This window comes from Chiloscyllium plagiosum, unplaced genomic scaffold (assembly GCF_037043375.1).
Source record: "Chiloscyllium plagiosum isolate Xiang-an unplaced genomic scaffold, Cpla_swu_hap1 HiC_scaffold_23, whole genome shotgun sequence".
NCBI classification, from domain to species: domain Eukaryota; kingdom Metazoa; phylum Chordata; class Chondrichthyes; order Orectolobiformes; family Hemiscylliidae; genus Chiloscyllium; species Chiloscyllium plagiosum.
The window spans coordinates 30,848,387-30,868,632 of NW_028270161.1; the positions used below are offsets into that span (position 1 = coordinate 30,848,387).

The window sequence follows — 20,246 nt, forward strand, 5'->3', positions numbered from 1 at the left end:
TGGATGTTCTGGCATTGGAAGTAGTACAAAGGCGATTCACTAGACTGTTACCTGGGAAGAAAGGGACTGATTTTTTAAGGACAGATTGAGCCATTATTCTTTAATAATAAGGGGTGATCTTATTGAAACATACACGATTCTGAATGGTGTTTGACAGAGTAAATGTTGAGATGTTGTTTCCACTAGTAGGCATGTCTTGATCAAGGTGACGTAGTTACAGATTAGGGATACACCCTTTTAAAACAGAGATATGAAAGAATTTCCTCTGTCAGTGGGTAGTGACTGTTTGGAATTCTCTACCCAAAGAGTGGAAGAGGAAGTAGATAGATTTTTGTAATATAGGTGAGTTGAGAGCAATGATAAGCTGCCATGAAAGAGGATTTAAGGTCTGGGACAGTTCAGCCATGAGCTTATTAAATGGTGGGGCAGGATTGAGGGACCAACTGGCCTACTCCTGTTCAAATTGCTCATGTTCTTGTACCTCAGAGGCTCAAGTGCCTATTCGTTAAACCCTAGACAGAAAATTACAGGGAGAGGGCAAAGAAAGTCAACAAGAAGCCCTGCCCTGAAGCCATAAAGTGCTGTCAACCTGCTAAATTGTCAGAAAGTGGAACTTATGTTCATATGGAAGATTTATGAAACTGATATTAGAAATGTGTTATACCTATAAAGAAATGATCAACAGATTGGGTCCCTTTTCCCTTGAAAACAAACTGAGCAGTAACCTAATGTAGATGCTTAAAATTGCAAAAGGTATTGCTACAATACAGAGAATAGTTTCTCTTGTGGAGAAAATTGTAACCAGAAGCTATAGTATAAGGTAGCTTCCAAGAAATCCAGCAGGTATTTCAGAAGAACGTTCTTAAGTCAAAGTGGGGTCAGAATAAAAATTCACGACCACATACAAGTGACTGAAGCAAATATTATAAATGCATTTAAGGGGAATCTCCCAAGAGGAGATGGAAATACACAATTATACTGATAGATTTAGGTAAGGAAAGATAGGAGAAGGCTCATAAATGCACCATGGACTGGTCGGGCTAAATGGCCAGTTTCTGAACTCGATATCCTGTATACCATTACATTTCCAGCATACGGTTTGACATTGTAAATGGTAGATCAGGTTTGAGGGGCTGAATGGTCTACTTCTACTCCTATTTCATGTGCTGATATGTCATGTATCAACAACTGACTTAAAACAGATGTGAAAACTAATATCACTGCATATCATCAATTCTATTTTGTTTTCTTCCTAGAACTTTAAATTTCATTTATGGAGATTAAATGGCTCCAAACTCCATTCATAGAATTACTCATTTACCCTGATGTAAAATCATGTTATGTTGTAAAGTCTGGACACTGCAGATCAGGACAGGCTGTATTGAAGTCAGCTGGAGAAATATAGCTCCTCTCCACAATGGAGAACAATTTCACATTAAATAAACATGTCCTAATATTAAGGAAAATCACATAAATAAGTTCCCCACTAGCCTTCAACACTACCCGAGTGGAGTCCGGAAGAGGATGGGAAGATGTCAGGATCTTGACCCGACATCATTTCTACAGATTTTAATTCACTGAATGCAGCCAAACCCACCTCCTCGTGCCTGGGAAACTTACTTCACGAGTAATGTAAAGCCGACTGCATATTTAGAAACATGAAAAGGTCACTTGACTCACTAGCAGACATTCTTCTAAAATGTTAACTCTCTCCTCACATTACAATTCCACACATTACAACTGTGACCACACTCTCTTGAAGGAAAGCATCTGCTTGATTGTAAATTATTTTGGGACATCTTGAGATAATGAAAGGCATAATATAAATGTAAGCCTTTCCACTTTCTGAAAAGGCACCTATATCTCGACCCATCACTGGCTGAATTTCACAGAAGTGGCCTGGTTGTGGGCTGCAATTGCTCACTGGCCCTCTTTCAAATATCCAATGAAAGCTGACTGACTTTTAAACAAAGTCTTCCCCTTGGTGGTAACATGCTATTGGTGGGAGGAAGACCTGCCCTCAAGAGCTGCTGGCCAATGGCATTCCTGAGTGTTGGCCACTGCTCACACTGAGTAGGTCCAAGAATGAAGCCAGCCCTGGTGTTCAAGCACAGGTGCATCTGGGTTTTGGACTGGGAGTGAATGGGACCTAAGAGAGGGGTCAGTTTTCAGAGACTAGGTGGGAAGCAACAAAATGGAGGTCTGAAATGTTTTGGGTAGGTGTTCCTGATGCACCCACTGAATGCTGCGTACCCTTTCATTCTTACATTTTCCATTAAGTTGCTCAATAAATGACCTTCTCATTCTTGCCCTTCTGTCCACATCAACTATATTATTGTGTGGGGTCTGTAACTCTCAGATCAAGTGGCTTTGTACAAACTCAAGTGCTTATTAATTATCTATTAAAATGTTGCAGATGGGCTGTCAATTTAGGAGAGCTAACTTGCCTACCATATCATGGGGACTGGTTTGGGGCAAACAGAAAAGTGCCCTCATTGTGTTTTATACGCCCCTATTCCACCTGGAAAACGCACCTGGCAAGGAACATTATTTTCAACATAAATCAGTCTTGCCACAACAAACGTTTCCAAATATTAGTTTCAAATTTACATTTCACTCATTTCCACCTAAGCCCTTTTTGATTGCAAACTTAGGTGTATTAATCTAGGTTAATTTTATTTATATCGATTTGCAACTTGTTTGGTTTGATTTACCCAATTTCGTGTATGTGTTCTACAAGGTTTTTGCAATGCTTTGGCATTACTTTCAATTTCTACCTCACTGCCACTTCATTGTGAATTTACATCCTACATCTTTTGAATGATACTGTAACACATCTATGAAATGTAGCTGCCAAGAACTATGCTAAAAGTTCCATACAAGGACCATAAAGACAAGTGACGAGGTGCTTGAAATTATAAGTGCAAAACCTCAAAAAAGTGACATCCAGAAGAGTATCTGCACTTCAGCAATTTGATCATAACTAAAAAAAAAACCACAAGATGACGGATGCTACAGATTTGCATACAAGCTACACTAGATGAATGAAGATAGAAGAACATGACATAATATGACAGCAAACCTCCCGGTGTGAGTTGCAGCATGGGGGAAACTTGCTATTGCGGTCTGTTTGCCTGTTTAAGGCTATTCCAGATCTGTCCAGCATTGATCAAAGCAACTAAGACCAAGTAAGGCTACATTTTCACTGGGTTACATGAGCTTGGTCATCCATAGCTGAGTTCCCATTATTCATTGTGGCCAATTTGTTTCCTTACTTGGAAACCGGGTACTTGTTAGCACAGTGAGAAACAGCAACATATTTCTTAATAGCAAAATATGGAAGTACCAATTGTATGTTATCAATGAAGATATGAAATGGATTTGTGATGGCATGTATCACTCATGCTAATTTCACTTCTGCAGATGAAATGCCTAGTCCAGTGGTTAGAAGGGAAAAAAATATTCGGATTAAGGTCAATACTTCAAAGAATGGTGATGTAGCAGACTGTGAGTGATGTTTTCAATTACACACTAAAGAAAAATATGATGAGCAAGTTTGATTGGAATAAAACATCGTCCTGAGGTCAGTTATACTCAGTTCAGTATTTCTTTTTCCGGAGCAGAGTTGCTACTTTTCCTGTTTTATCCCAGACCTATATCTCAGCATCTCACTGAATTCTCTCTCTCTCTTCCCCTCTCAGTTGCTCCAGTGGGTCACAATACACTAACCGCATTGCTGCATCCATGATGAATGTGATGGCTTTTTCTGTATTTCAAATCATAAGCAAAGCTGAAGAATCAATTAAAATAAGTCCAAGTTTTCAGCTATTTGGCATTTATCTTAATAGAATTTCTCAGTTTTAAAACTACTTCAAGTTCTACCTTAGAATTTATTTAAATTATTTAAAAGCAGACAAAGAAGTCTCACACTTACTTGGAGTCTTTCTACATAATGAAATATTTATTAAAACTCACTTGCTGTTTTATATGCAGTTCCATCATAATCACAAACTCTTAATTTGATTTAGGTAGCATTTATTATCCAACATTACAGACCGAGCTGACCTTTAATAGGAAGAGTAAACATTAGGCCTCATTCAATTGACTACTGAAAGAGACATGACAGTTTAGAACATAGTGCAGACTGTGTCTCAGGAAATCACAGACCACACAGGATGTTTTATTTATACAACAGGGTTTTAAAGGAAGTGACAGCAGAGATAGTAGATCATTTGATTATAATATTCCAAGATTCCCTTGATGCAGAAAAAGCTCCAGTGGATTGGAGAAGTGCTAACATAACACTCTTATTCAAAAAGGTAAGAGGCAGAAACTGGTTAGTTTAACATGTCATCAGGGGAATTGTTGGAAACCAGTATTAAGGAAGTAATAACAGAATATTTGGAAAGTCAAAACACAATCCAGCAAAGTCAGCAGGGGTTATATGAAGGGTAAGTTGCGTTTGACTTATTTGCTGGAGTTTTTGGAAGATGTAACTAGCAATCTGGATAAGGGGGGTCCCTGTAAATCTGGTGCATCTGGACTTCCAGGAGGCATTTTATAAGATGGTGCATAAAAGGTTATTACACAAGGTTAGATCCCATTAGTTTAGGGGTAAGTTATTAGCTTGGACAGAGGATTGATTTACCAACAGGAAGCAGTGAGTAAGGATAAATGGGTCTCTCTGCTTGGCAAGATGTAACTAGTGGGGTGCTAAGTGTTCAGTCTTTGAGCCTAAAAACTATTTACAATCTATATTAATGACTTGGATGAAGGGATAAAAGGGCAAAATTTGCAGATGACACTAAAATATGTGAGAAGGTAAACTGCAGTAAATAAGTAAAAAGTTTACAAATGGATATGGATAGATTAGGCAGATAAGAGTTTAACGTGGATCAGTGAAAAATTATTTACTTTGGTTGGAAGAATAGAGAGGCAACTTAATATCTAAATGGAGACAAACCTCTGATTGCTTTGGTGCCAAGGGTTCTAGGTGTGCTTATGGTTGAATTGCAGAAACCTAGTATGCAGCTATAGCAAGTAATAAGGAAAGCAAATGGAATTTTGGCATATATTGGTAAAAGAATGAAGGTTAAAAGTAGAATATAGTGATTGTAATGAAGTCAGTCAACTGGACCTCATAGAATATGAGTTCCCTGATTGGGACTGCTAATCCGGTCCAATCAGGTATCCCCAGTTGACTGATAAAAAGAGTGTGTCAGAGGTTCTGACACTCTGGGTGCTGACTCTGATGAGGCTGTGCCAGAGTCAAGGATTTCCAAGTGTAAACAAAGGATAACTTGGTAATGGAACTCTAGCCTCTGTGAAGTTATTACATAGGGAAATATTGCTGCAACTGTACAAGACATTAGTGAAACAGCACATGGAATACTGCATACAGTTTTGGTCCCCTAACCTGAGGAGGGATGTTGCATTGGAAACAGTTCATGGGGGTTCACTAGACTGATTCCAGAGTTGAGGGATTTATCTTACGAAGAGAGTTTGAGCAGTTAGGCCTATAATTACATGCTTACAAGAACAAAAGAGATGCAATTGAGAAATCTAAGACCTTAAAGGGGAATAGCAAAGTAGAAGAGAGAACGTTTCTTTATGTGAGGCAATCTAGAATGAGAGGCTATAGTTTCAGGATAAGGTGTCACAGATTTAGCACAGATGATGAGAAATTACTTCTCTCAAAAGGTTGTGAATTGTGGAATTCACTAGAGTCATACAGCATGGAAACAGACCCTTTGGTCCAACTCGTCAGAACCGACCATGTTGCCAAACTAATTTAGTCCCACTTGCCTGCATTTGGCCCATATCCTTCTAAACCTTTCCTATGTACTTATCCAAATGCCTTTTAAATATTGTAACTATTCCTGCATCTATCACTACCTCTGGCAGTTCATTCCACACATGAACCACTCTCTCTAAAAATATTGCCCCTCATGTCCTTTTTAAATATTTCTTCTCTCACCTTAAAGTATGCCCCCCTGTTTTGAACTCCCCTACCCTAAAGAAAACAGCTTTGCTATTCACCTTATCTATGCCCCTTGTGATTTCATGAACCTTTATATGGTCACCTCTCAATTCCAATGCTCCAGTGAAATGGGGTAGCAAAATGCAAGGGATGCAGACAATGGAAATGTGGAGCTAGTTTAAGGAACAGATATTGTGTGTCCTTGATAGGTATGTCCCTGTCAGGCAGGGAGGAAGTAATAAGGTAAGGAACCGTGGTTTACTACAAAAATTGCATCTCTTGTTAAGCGGAAGAAGGAGGCTTATGTGTTGATGAGACAAGATGGTTCAGATGAAGCGATGGAGAGTTACTAGGAAGGATTTAAAGAGAGAGTTAAGAAGAGCAAAGAGAGGACACAAGCAGTCCTTAGCAAATAGAATAAAGGAGAACCCTAAAGCTTTCTGTGAGAAATAAAAGGATGACTAGGGTAGGAAATACGGCCAGTCAAAGACAGAAGTGGGAAGTTGTGTGTGGACCCTGTGGAGATCGGAGAGGTGCTAAATGAACATTTCTCATCGGTTTTCACTCAGGAAAAGGAGAACATTGTAGAGGAGAAGAAGGAGATACGAGATATTAGACTAGAAAGGATCGAGGTTAGTTTCTAAGAGGTATTGTCAATTCTAGAAGGAGTGAAAATAGACAAATTCCCCTGGGCCGGATTGGATTTATCTGAGGATTCTGAGAAGCTAGGGAGGAGATAGCAGAGCCTTTGGCTTTGCTATTTGAGTCATCATTGTCTACAGGTTTAGTACCAGAGGATTGGAGGATTGCAAATGTTGTGCCCTTGTTCAAGAAGGGCAGTAGAGATGACCCTGGCAGTAGAGATGAGTTTTTGGAAAGGATTATAAGAGATAGGATTTATAGTCATCTAGCAAGCAACAATTTGATTTCAGATAGTCAACATGGGCAGGTCATGTCTCACAAACCTCATTGAGTTTTTTGAGAAGGTGACCAAGCATGTAGATGAGGGTAAGGCAGTTGACATGGTGTACATGGACCTCAGTAAAGTCTTTGATAAGGTTCCACGTAGTTGGAGAAAATGCAGGCGCATGGGATTGAGGAGGATTTAGCAGTTTGGATTAGAAACTGGCTTTCTGTAAGAAAGCAGCGAGTGGTGGTTGATGGAAAATATTCAGCCTGGAGTCTAGTTACTAGTGGTGTGCCATAAGGATCTGCTTTGGGACCATTGCTGTTTGTCATTTTTATAAATGACTTAGACACAGGCATAGGTGGATGGATTAGTAAATTTGCAGATGACACTAAAGTCGGTGGAGTAGTGGACAATTTGGAAAAATGTTACAAGTTGCGGGGGACTTGGATAAACTGCAGAATTGGGCTCAGAGGTGGCAAATTGAGTTCAATGCAGCTAAATGTGAGGTGATTCACTTTGGGAAGAATAACAGGAAGGCAGAGTACTAGGTCAATGGAAAGATTCTTGGTAGTGTGGATGTGCAGAGGGATCTTGGAGTCCATGTACATAGATCCCTGAAAGTTGCCACCCAGGTGGATAGTGCTGTTAAGAAGGCATACGGTGTGTTAGGTTTTATTGGTTGAGGGATTGAGTTCCGGAGCCACAATATCATGCTGCAACTATACAAAATGCCAGTGCGGCCACACTTGGAATATTGTGTACAGTTCTGGTTGCCATACTTCGCGAAGGATGTGGAAGCATTGGAAAAGGTGTAGAGGAGATTTACGAGGATGTTGCCTGGTCTGGAGGGAAGGTCTTATGAAGAACAGCTGACAGATTTGGGTCTGTTCTCATTGGCAAGTAGGCGGCTAAGAGGAGATTTGATAGAGACATACAAGATGATCAGCAGATTAGACAGGGTGGACAGTGAAAGTCTTCTTCCTAGGATGATGACGTCAGCATGTACGAGGGGGCATAACTCCAAATTGAGGGGGGATAGATTTAAGACAGATGTCAGAGGCAGGTTCTTTACTCAGAGTGGTAAGGGCATGGAATGCCCTGCCTGCCAATGTAGTTAACTCAGCCACATTAGGGAGATTTAAACAATCCTTGGATAAGCACATGGATGATTTTGGGATAGTGTAGGGGGACAAGCTGAGATTAGTTCACAGGTCAGTGCAACATTGAGGGCCGAAGGGCGAGTTCTGTGCTGTATTGTTCTATTTTCTAAGAAAAAGGCCCAGCCTATCCAGTCTATTTTTATAACTCAAATCCTCAATTCCCGGCAACATCGTCATAATTTTATTCTGAACCCACTCCAATTTAATATCCTTCCTATGGCTAGGCAACCTGAACTGCACACAGTACTCCAGAAGAGGCCTCATATTGTACAACCGCAACATACTACCCCAAATTACAGTGAATGTCGGTACATTGAGTAAACGTAAGGAGGAGATAGACAGATTTTTCATTTGTGATGGGTTGAAGGGTTATGGAGAATAGTCAGGGAAGTGAGTTGAGGCTGAGATGAAATGAGCCATGATCTTATTGAAGAGTGGAGTGATCTCGAGGGGCTGAAATGCCTACTCCTGCTCCGAGTTCTTATGTTCTGATGTCCAACATACACAGGCTTTGGATTTTTTTTTTAATATGGTCTCTAAACAACAACAGTCAGTCTGGAAGAAAACCTTTCAACATATTTGATCAACCTGCCCAGAGTACCAATCTCTCAATCTTTAAAGGACAATTAATTTTCCTGGGTGTGTTCAAAGTGTACTCCAATCTAGCCAAACATTTTGACTGGATGTTAAATTGATGCTGGTAGGCACAGTAACACATTCTGAATACCGTACGATATTCTCAGAATCTAGTCAACATGCTGTGGTTCTGTTTGCCGAGCTGGAAGTTTTTGTTGCAAACGTTTCGTCCCCTGTCTAGGTGACATCCTCAGTGCTTGGGAGCCTCCTGTGAAGCGCTTCTATGGTGTTTTCTCCGGCATTTATAGTGGCCTGTCCCTGCCGCTTCCGGTTGTCAGTTTCAGCTGTCCGCTGTAGTGGCCGGTATATTGGGTCCAGGTCGATGTGTTTGTTGATGGAGTTTGTGGATGAGTGCCATGCTTCTAGGAATTCCCTGGCTGTTCTTTGTTTCGCTTGCCCTATAATGGTAGTGTTGTCCCAGTCAAATTCATGTTGCTTGTCGTCTGCGTGTGTGACTACTAGGGATAGCTGGTCGTGTCGTTTCGTGGCTAGTTGATGTTTGTGGATGCGGATCGTTAGCTGTCTTCCTGTTTGTCCTATATAGTGTTTGTGCAGTCCTTGCATGGGTGTAAACTAACGTAGTGTACAAAATCCCATGCAAGGACTGCACAAACACTATATAGGACAAACAGGAAGACAGCTAACGATCCGCATCCACAAACATCAACTAGCCACGAAACGACACGACCAGCTATCCCTAGTAGCCACACACGCAGACGACAAGCAACATGAATTTGACTGGGACAACACTACCATTATAGGGCAAGCGAAACAAAGAACAGCCAGGGAATTCCTAGAAGCTTGGCACTCATCCACAAACTCCATCAACAAACACATAGACCTGGACCCAATATACCGGCCACTACAGCGGACAGCTGAAACTGACAACCGGAAGCGGCAGGGACAGGCCACTATAAATGCTGGAGGAAACACCACAGAAGCGCTTCACAGGAGGCTCCCAAGCACTGAGGATGTCACCTAGACAGGGGACGAAACGTTTGCAACAAAAACTTCCAGCTCGGCGAACAGAACCACAGCAACGAGCACCCGAGCTACAAATCTTCTCACAAACTTTGATCTAGTCAATATATAACCCAAGCAAGGTAGAAGCTTAACATTATCCAAGACAAAACAGTCCACTTGATTGGCAGCCCAAACATCATTGTAAATATCCAGTCCCTTTATTTCTGCATACGTGATTCACTGGATACAGCCACTTAAACAAATCCTTAACAGCAGAACCCATACACGCTAGAAAGACAATGGTGGGAGGTGCTGGAAACACTATCACCTCTATGTGCCCTACTAATTCACACACTGTATTGAGTTGGACATATATTAGAATTTCTTCATTATTGCTGGGCATTATTCCCAGAATTCCTAACATAATGTAAGAACCATGAGCAAGAGTAGGCTTTCCGACTCTTCAAGGATGCTTCACAATTCATTAAGCTGACTATGACATGAACTCAACTTTTCTGCCCAATTTTTATCTCATGTAATTCCCTGCATATCAAAAAACAACTAATGATCTTAACTTTGAATACACTGATCAACTGACTGCCCTCACCAGTTTGGGGTGAGAGTTCCAGATTCATAACGTTTAAAGGACAGACTGCACACAGTCTATCACACAGACTGCAGGGGTCCAAGAAGTCAGACCAGGGTTATCTTCCCATGGGCAATTAGTGGTGGACAATAAGCACTAGCCATGTTAGCAATGCTTACTCTCAAAAACGTCTAAAAATAAATACAATCTGGAAAATTTTGGACTTCTTTCCCTCCTCCTTGCAACTGTCAGCTTAATCCATGATTTTAACTGCTGAAGGCTAGATTTACATACAAGCTTTTGTGAAAGCATATCTATTTCTTGGCAAAAGGGTATAGCCAGATGACTAAATTACTGGTGCAAGTCAGCATAACCATCTACAATGGTTATTATAACTTCTGAGGTATTCAGACATGGGGAAAGCTTCGATCAGTGTTGCTACTCTTTCTAATGCTCCTCACAGGAATGATATTCATTAAAGCAATTTTTCATAAGCAGTTGGTAGAAAATATGCTGAGATGTAACATACCACACTGGAAAATTATGCATTTTTTGAGGTTCCTGGAATTGTACCTATAAACAAAATCAGTTCCCTTGATTGAAAGGCATCCAGAAAATCAGTGTATTGATAAATTCCATTCAAAATTCAGTCAGTCAGTCAGTGATGATCCTTCACTTGATACATCTGTCATATTTTGTATATAGGTACAACAATTCTAGGAAATTCAAAAAAAGCCTAATTTTCTGAAGTGGCACTTTACATCTCATTTTCTATCAACTGGCTGTGAAGAATTGCTTTAATGAATGTCATTCCTGCGAGGAGCTTTAAAAAGAGTAGCAACATTGGCCAAGACTTTCACCACATCTGGTAACCTTTCCACCATAATAAAACCTGTGACATTCCCCTGGAATCAGTGCCCACATCTCCAATTTTGCAGGGACATGCTTCTGGACATCCTGAGCTTCATGCATGGGTTCCTGGAGATAGCTGTTTCAATTTAAATCCGATTGGAGTACACATAATATACTACATCTGTTTCAGTGAAACGTTTTAGATGCCCAGGTACAGGTGAGGCAACCTTTTGGATTCGGTCCTGTGCCACTTGGAAGAGGGAGTGACAGGAGAATGTGAGGTGCTCTGGGGGAGGTGGGTGGTTATGCCTCTTGGGATTGCAGGACGTAGACAACTAAGTCAAGAATGTGCCAAACACACGTATAAACCCCTAGAGCTGCCAGGTTGTCAAAGAACTGTTAACAGTATCAAACTATGTTGAATACAAATACTCAATTTCATTAGAAATTAGTTTAAAGTATATTGATGTATTGAATGTATTTATTCATAGCAATGACATCAATAGATACATAATGATATCAATATGGCTCCTGAGGTTTGATCATGTCAGATATGAGCATTGAGGGTTAAGAGTTGGCATTAGGGACTTTCGATGTTTGGAGGCAGGTAGAGTGGCAATGAGGTAATGGGGATAGCAAGGATGGTGCATGTGGAATGTTTGGGGAGTGAAGAGGGTGGATGAGTGAAGGCAAGAGGGATGCTTTTGGTTTCACTTATGAAACTGCAGTGCAGTGCCAGTGCGGGAAGGCTGCTCTTGAGTTCAGCTCACTTGTCCAGCCAACAGCACCCCCTCTCATATCAATGTTGCCCAGTCCACCACTCAAGGACCTCTATCACCCTGAGATGAACATTTATCTCTCCGGTCAATGTTTCTCCAGGTCCAGTTTATGGAGCCAGGAGGTAACTTGACTCTGTGCTCCTACTGCTGGAGTGATAGATCCATTATGTCCAATTCTGCTACATTAGCACTGCAGGCTAGGACATTTTCTTTTTAGAATTCCAAGTATATATTAATGGGGTAGAATCAAACTTGTATGGCAGGTGTTTGGAGTGAATATTTCTTCAGAACTGATGCGCTGTCATAATTCAAAATGAATTGTTCTTTCATGCTTGAGTTGCAGGCAGGATTACCTGCCTAATGTTAGACGAGTATCTGTCTGTTCAGTGCAACATGCAATCAGCTTTCTGAATTTAATTAGTTGGTTCATTCTTTAATATAGTCGCAAGATGTCATCTAAATGTGCCTAAGTCAGTTCCTGCAATTCCAATCCAAAAATCTATAAGAAAGGAATCCACTGCCATACTGCTGTGCTTGAAATCATCAGCCAGGACTGTTTACACGTCTGAAAATGAAAGACATTGTACACAATGGCTCTCTTCTTTCTCCCTCCTCTACATGCTCTAAACCTAGGCTCAGTTTTATCTAACCATTACTTTATCAACTATCTTCTCCCTTTCTCTTTTACACTCATTGTGACCTTACAGTGAATGTTTATTCTCAATTTCCACAAAAGCACTTTGAAAATTTGAAACGATATATATCAAAAACGACAAGGGAGAATGATACTTACATTCTGGAGAATTTGGAGTTTGCCGGTCGATAATGTTAATAAAGTTCTCAAGGAATGATGTGTTGTTGCTTGAAGGAGTGAGCCCATTACAGTATTCCCTGAAAGGCATTGTTAACACATTCACACTATAACAGCCTTCCTATATGTAAACAAACACGGTCACTGTGAGAAGAAAATGTACAACCACATGGTGGCAGCAACACACAGGAAGAGGACTTGGCTCTACACACCACAGCACACAGGGCACAGCAACCTGCAAAAGCACGTAAACTTCACTGACTACCAAACAACACCATCAAGGCTGGATTCGAAAGGTGTTAACCATTCTTGGAAAATTCCTAATTGCCAACGAATCATATTTAAGTAGGTCAGAAGAAAATCTATTCTCTTCCTTCAAATTTATAACAATGTCTACTTTCATTAAATGCTGTCATTCCCTTTGTCTTTCTGTTTTATCTGATTATGCAATCTGTTGTCAACCCAATGACTATCACAAAATGTGTTTATAATTAAAATTTACATTCGCCAATCCAACTTCAGTTCCCTTCCTTTCCTAATGACTTATGTTCAATTGCAGGTCATCAAGCATCAGTAATAAATATCTTAACCACGGGGTCACTTCATGATTGAAGCTAGGTAGTCAATGCACCATTCATGGAGAGTACAACAGTGTGGTCAATACTGCCCTCATCCCTTTGCAACTCATTTCCAATAGGAGAAACTTGATAATGGACTGGAGCTGGGGTCTGGCCCATTCTCACCATTCTTAGTTCGATATTATGTATTGGTTGGTACAGCCAAACAGGAGATAGGATCAGCTGATTCAACACAGAGCTGAGATGAAGACCTGGGTGGTTTTGGTTCATGTTTGTAGCAAACTGACTCATTTGACTGACATAAGAGCCCTAATTATCTCTGCCAAAAATTCATTTGCTTTGTGTGAGGGAAAAGTTGTGAAGTTTCCACTTAACATATCAGCTATCATTGAATAACAGAGAACACATTTCCACAACAGAAGCCAATATGTAAAATCTGCCAAGACTCCAGCTACTGTATTACAGTACATTCCAACAAAAGAAAATCCATTCTATTTCTTGTTTATGCCAAATTATGAAAAGAAGTTAAACTGGAGCATGAAACAACAGCAATTAATAGCAGGGTTTCCAAATATACATTTCTCATATTTACAGACTCATTTTTATTCCATCTGCTGCATAGTATGATGCTCTTCCTGATTTAGTGACCAGTTCTACTGCAAGTTAGAAATGGAATACATTTGAACTAAGTGATAAAAAAAATTCTGCCATAGAGTATCATTATTCAATGCAAGGCATTTGTGAACATAATTTAGATTTTTGTTTGGTTACAGAGGTTCATGTGCTGCCAATTTAAATGTTTTGTTTCAGCAATTCTGCAGTTTAAATATCAATAATTGGGAAAATTGATTCAATATGTATCTTGAAGCAAATTCATTTCTAAAATATATATAAATTAGTGCATGTTTTGTTGTGGAAGAATCTCAATTTTGCTGTAACGCCTTTGGTTTTTATTACTTCAGAGCAGTGGAGTTGTCACATTTATAGGCTTTATGCACACTGCTGATTCTGTGGATATTTTTTCCATCAACCGGTTTTGATTTTATTGATTTATTGTTGTCACATGTACTTAAGTACAGTGAAAAGTTTTGTTTTGCGTGCAGTACAAGCAAATCGTAACAATTCAGTGATATTATGACATAACTTTGGTGCAGGTGGGACTTGAACCTCAGCCTCCTGACTCAGAGGTAAGAGCACTACCATCACACCACAAGAGCCCCTGCTGATTCTGTCACATTGTGATGAATGTCCCATTTGTAACGGTAACCTTTCTTAGTTTCAGGTGTTAACTAGCCAAGTACTGAAACATCTTTGTGGTAATTTTAGCAAATGGCCCAGAAAAATGTTTACCTGTACTCTCAAAGTTCAGACTGTGGATGAGCATTCTAGACTATCATACAGCTGTCACTTTTTAAAATTATGCCTGAATATTCTTCAAAGATATGCTTTACTTCTCCTTTCTTTTCTGATTAACTGCTCTTGAATTTAAATTTAGATTTACTTCTCTGTTTTAAATCCTTATATTTGTTTTTATTTATTCCTGTTTGCATTTTCTTGTGCTTTTTTTAAGATTGTGAACTTCATTGAAATGTTCAATAAAACTAACAGTGATGTTAGGACTTCATTTCACAACAACAACAGCCTCCTTTGTCTTGGTATATCAGTGACTAAAAATATACTGTGAACAAATGCCCTTAATATAATTAATCAATATTCAGGGAACATTTTTAGTTCAATCAATATTTATGGAGTAATTCAAATTAGGATATTCAAAAACACGGCATATTTTAAATAGTTCCCAGGCCCTCAAGACATTGTTGTTGCCCAAAATGAGTAAATGTGGAAATGTGGTGAACATTGAGAAATCAGTGAATGACTAAGAAAATGCTCATTGCCTGTGCGAAATGTACTTAGGACATAAACCTCTTGAATACAGCTGAAATGGGTGAGATCAGAAACACATCAGAAAAGGAAGCTCTTGACCGCAGGCCAACTTCAGCATTTTTAAGTCTAGTCCAAAATCCAGAGATTTCCCAAAGCTGACACCAATCTGGACACCTCTCAAAGCGCTCTTTTTTCCCCAGTGCCAGAAGCTCGCAACTCACAGCAAATCATAGACCCTCTGTCCACAAACAGTCATGCTTTACATGCACTCTTACAATAAAGCATTAAACAGAGCTACCTTGGGGCGAGAAATACATATCCTGTTGTGTCGAAGTTATCGGGCAGTATTGATTCTAAGTCTGAAAAGAAACAATTGTTAAATGTTCATTATTACGTCTGTTTGTGCCTCTTAGATAGCCAGACCTTTGACATGGAAAAGTTTGAACAGAATTTCTCTTACCAAAATAGCAAAAATAATTAGTCACCAACTAATTTTTTTTTCCACAAAGTGCCGAATTATAGAAAATACACAGGCAGCAGGCAGTAATTCGTGTAAACAAAAAGTGCTAAAGCTATTAATGTAATGGTAATGGACACCATGAGCTAATAGATATAGATCAGATACAATAAACACAGAAGAATATTCGATAGGGATAGGAGCACTAGTGCATTACAGTATAATCTAAAGACAATACAACAAGGAAATTGACCAACAAAAAGATACTTGCCCTTGCGTTTGGCTGTCAGAATCCATCAGAAAGAGAAAGCAGGGAACAGGAAAAAGGGTCAAGTAGAAGGGATTATAAACAATATTTTATTCAATGAGTGCTTGAATAAAAATATTGTGCTATACTGGGAAACTTAATGCACAGTAGAAGTCTGAAAAAGACACACTCGCTTGCAGACTGAAAACTGTATGTGATCACCATTAACGCTGCCTTCAAGAAGCTGTATCATTTAAAGGTCTGTTTACTGAGCAATATATGTATGTCAACACAGAGATAATACAAGTCTGGTTATAAATAAGGACCTGGGCTCAGATAATATCATGCACAGCACTAAATATAACAAGAAGCTTTGTAACCCCTTGAGAAGTGAAGGGCCATTATCTTTCCTGAATATTCCTCAATAAAATGAAGGAATGGTTGAGATACAAAGGAAACAACAGAAAGTGCTGAGCATATGCTGCACATCTCTCCTTATTGTTGCACATCATTACATCTTGTTATTTTCATATTTCAAATTTTTAGAAAACTTGTTTCCTTAGATAATAGTCAATATTATTTTCTATGGGCTTAGAGAATAAATGCATCAAATTAAAACCTAGTTCTTTGCAAGTATACAATCAAGCATTAAGGCCCATACAGTGAAGAAGTAAATGTATGGATCCACAATCTCCTAAGGAGTTGCTGTTCGAATCACATCTGATCTTTCTTCTGAACTTACAAAATTCTATAAATGCATTTTGAAACTCTATAGTTGCTGATGACGTAAGTGTGATACTAGCAGGTAAAGTTGCCATAGTCCTACCAAACTATACAGCTGCTCTGTCATCAGTCAACAATTTAACCTAGGGGTTACCAAGTCTCAGGCGAGGGGCCTTTGTGGTAACCTCAGCCAACATGGGAACTGAACGCATGCTGTTGTCATTTCTCCACATTGTAAACCAGCTGTCCAGACTACCGAGCTAACCAACCCTCACAACTACAGCATTTACATTTAAAATAAAGGAAATACTAATGCAAAGCAGATTAGTTCCCAGGCATGACCAGAGCAACAATTGTCAAGGCCAGAGGTTAGATTGGATGTCCTCTTAACGAATAGAAATGCAGAGCCCAAACAGATCAAGAACACTGATGGGGAAACTTAGTTAACTTGGTGCGAATTAAATTTAGCCATATGCTAGAGATTATTACATTGCTACTATTAAATCATATTAATTAGTAAATGGCACCTTAAATTTGAAGAAAGGGAGAAATCCAACTTGCAGCTCAAACTAATTTTATTTCTGAGGTTCATTTAAATGTTGCTGTTGAGGTGTGATAACAAAGCAAACTCTAGGTTGCAGACTGTCAGTTGGATAAAACATATGACACACAGAGCTATATGGCATGACTAAAAACAACAAACGCTGGAGATCACAATGGGTCAGACAGCATCAAAGGAGAGACAGCAAGTTAACATTTTGAGTCTAGATGATTCTTCATCAGAGCTGAAGTGAAGTTGGAGGGGACAGTATTTATCCTCTCATTTGTGGGGGGAGAAGGAGTGTTGGGGTAGTGGGTGTTTGGTTTTGATGGAGAAATGACAATGATAGCTCAGATTAAGTGATCCAAATGTGAGAATAGCAGAACAATGGTGTGTCTCCTGCCAGACTATCAACATCTTTTTTCCATCAGCACTCTACACCCACAACCCCATCACTACCCCTGCTCCAATCTACAGCATAAATGCTGTTCCCTCCACACTTCACTTCAGCTCTGATGAAAAGTCATCTTGACTCGAAACATTAGCTTGCTGTCTCTCCATAGATGCTGTCTGATCTGCTCAGATCGCCAGGATTTCTTGATTTCAGTAGATTCCAGCATCTGTAGTCATTTGCTAAAAATGTAACTCAAAAAACACTGACATTGCATCAGAATTTATTTATGATCTGGGAGGAAGAACACATCTGCTTTAGTTAAGCCCACAGCGATAAAACGTACTGTGGCCTTTCTTTCAGCAGCCTCCACTCCTGCTTTAAGGCATATTAATTAAGTCACTGAAAATGTGTTGCTGGAAAAGCGCAGCAGGTCAGGCAGCATCCAAGGAGCAGGAGAATTGATTATTCGGGCATGAGCCCTTCTTCAGGAATGAGGAAAGTGTGCCTAGCAGACTAAGATAAAAGGTAGGGAGGAGGGACTTGGGGGAGGGGCGTTCGAAATGCGATAGGTGGAAGGAGGTTAAGGTGAGGGTGATAAGCCGGAGTGGGGGTGGGGGCGGAGAGCTCAGGAAGAAGATTGCAGGTTAGGAAGGTGGTGCTAAGTTCAAGGGTTGGGACTGAGACAAGGTGGGGGAAGGGGAAATGAGGAAACTGGAGAAATCTGAGTTCTTTCCTTGTGGTTGGAGGGTTCCTAGGCAGAAGATGAGGTGCTCTTCCTCCAGCCGTCGTGTTGCTATGGTCTGGTGATGGAGGAGTCCAAGGACCTGCATGTCCTTGGTGGAGTGGGAGGGGGAGTTGAAGTGTTGAGCCACGGGGTGGTTGGGTTGGTTGGGCCAGGTGTCCCAGAGGTGTTCTCTGAAACGTTCCGCAAGTCGGCGGCCTGTCTCCCCAATATAGAGGAGGCCACACCGGGTGCAGCGGATGCAGTAAATGATGTGTGTGGAGGTGCAGGTGAATTTGTGGCGGATATGGAAGGATCCCTTGTGGCCTTGGAGGGAAGTAAGGGGGGAGGTGTGGGCGCAAGTTTTGCATTTCTTGCGGTTGCAGGGGAAGGTGCCGAGAGTAGAGGTTGGGTTGGTGGGGGATGTGGACCTGACGAGGGAGTCACGGAGGGAGTGGTCTTTTCGGAACACTGATAGGGGAGGGGAGGGAAATATATCCCTGGTGGTGGGGTCCATTTGGAGGTGGTGGAAATGACGACGGATGATATGTTGTATATGGAGGTTGGTGGGGTGGTAGGTGAGGACCAGTGGGGTTCTGTCCTGGTGGCGATTGGAGGGGTGGGGCTCAAGGGCAGAGGAGCGGGAAGTGGAGGAGATGCAGTGGAGAGCATCGTCAACCACGTCTGGGGGGAAATTGCAGTCTTTGTAGAAGGACCAGTTCCAATACCATCTGGGTTGTTCGGTATTGGAACTGGTCCTCCTGGAAGCAGATGCGGCGGAGATGGAGGAATTGGGAATATGGGATGGCATTTTTACAGGGGGCAGGGTGGGAGGAGGTGTAGTCTAGGTAGCTGTGGGAGTCGGTCAGTTTATAGTAAATGTCCGTGTTGATTCGGTCACCCGAGATAGAAACGGAGAGGTCTAGGAAGGGGAGGGAGGAGTCTGAGACAGTCCAGGTAAATTTGAGGTCGGGGTGGAAGGTGTTGGTAAAGTGGATGAACTGTTCAACCTCCTCGTGGGAGGTTATTAATTAAGTCACCCATTACAACTAGATCTATTATGTATGGCAAAAGTTGTGTTCACTGGGAGTTATGCATTTGTGATCCAACAAATGGTGAATCTACTTTGTGCATTAAAAGTAATCAAAGGATATGGGGGAGGAAGCGGGAAAAAGGGACTGAGTTGGATGATCAGCCATGATCAGAGTTTACAGTGGAGCAGTCTCAAAAAGCCAAACAGGCTTCTCCTGCTCCTATTTCCTATGTTTCTAAAATAGAAAACCTTAAGTTACATTTCTCCCCAAGTAAATTCCAATCTTTCTCATCAATGGCAAAGAGCAAATGTGTTGCCACATAACCAGCAACCCCAATAGTCTTGACTCAAGGCAATGTAGAAATCAGATGGTACTTCAAGAATTTCATGGCAAACACACAGCCTTAGCCCAATGTCATTAAAGTATCCTCTGAACAAGACTCCTCTTTGGAGATATTCAAACATTTAACATAATGACACAAATGCACAGAAGGAAGTGAAGAAGTTCCCTGTGGTTTCTTTCTGATTTTAAAACAATTTATTTTCTTTTCTTGAGTTATGTTTTTGTAGTCAGCAATGAAATGTATACATTTCTTGGGCTTATGGGTTCTATCTTTGCCCATGTACACCTTTTATGAGGGGATGTTGGAGATAGATTGAAGAAGAGGGATGCAGCACAAAAAGGAATGGTGAGAATATTTGAAATTCTTAAATTTGTGATTATCTTATAAGCTTCTTGTATATTAAAAAAAGATGGGTCAGTTAATAGTCATGTCTTACCTACATGACATACTATTTGCTAACTTTATAGTACAGAGTTACAGGATAGGAAAATGCACGGGCCAAAAGGTCATTTACTCAATCTTTCTAAGCTGGATTTTGGATGCCCTACAACTATAATGTTTCACTGCTCATTTACACTGAAGATGCCTGAGTCTCTTGTTTGGCCAAGCATAATATAAAGGTGCCTTCAGAAAACAAGACAAATAGC

General features: G+C 40.5%; 1 protein-coding gene across 8 annotated transcripts in view; it reads right to left on the minus strand.

The window, feature by feature from the left end:
- Positions 1-20,246, minus strand: part of cacna2d1 (calcium voltage-gated channel auxiliary subunit alpha2delta 1) — a 692,512-nt gene that overhangs the window by 83,554 nt on the left and 588,712 nt on the right. For all 8 annotated transcript variants that reach the window (XM_087999530.1, XM_043713764.2, XM_043713767.2 and 5 more), the window contains 2 exons: positions 15,438-15,498; positions 12,660-12,757 (listed from right to left, as the gene is read on the minus strand). In XM_087999530.1, coding sequence (XP_087855656.1) covers positions 12,660-12,757; positions 15,438-15,498 — 159 coding nt within the window. The remainder of the gene's footprint in view (positions 1-12,659; positions 12,758-15,437; positions 15,499-20,246) is intronic.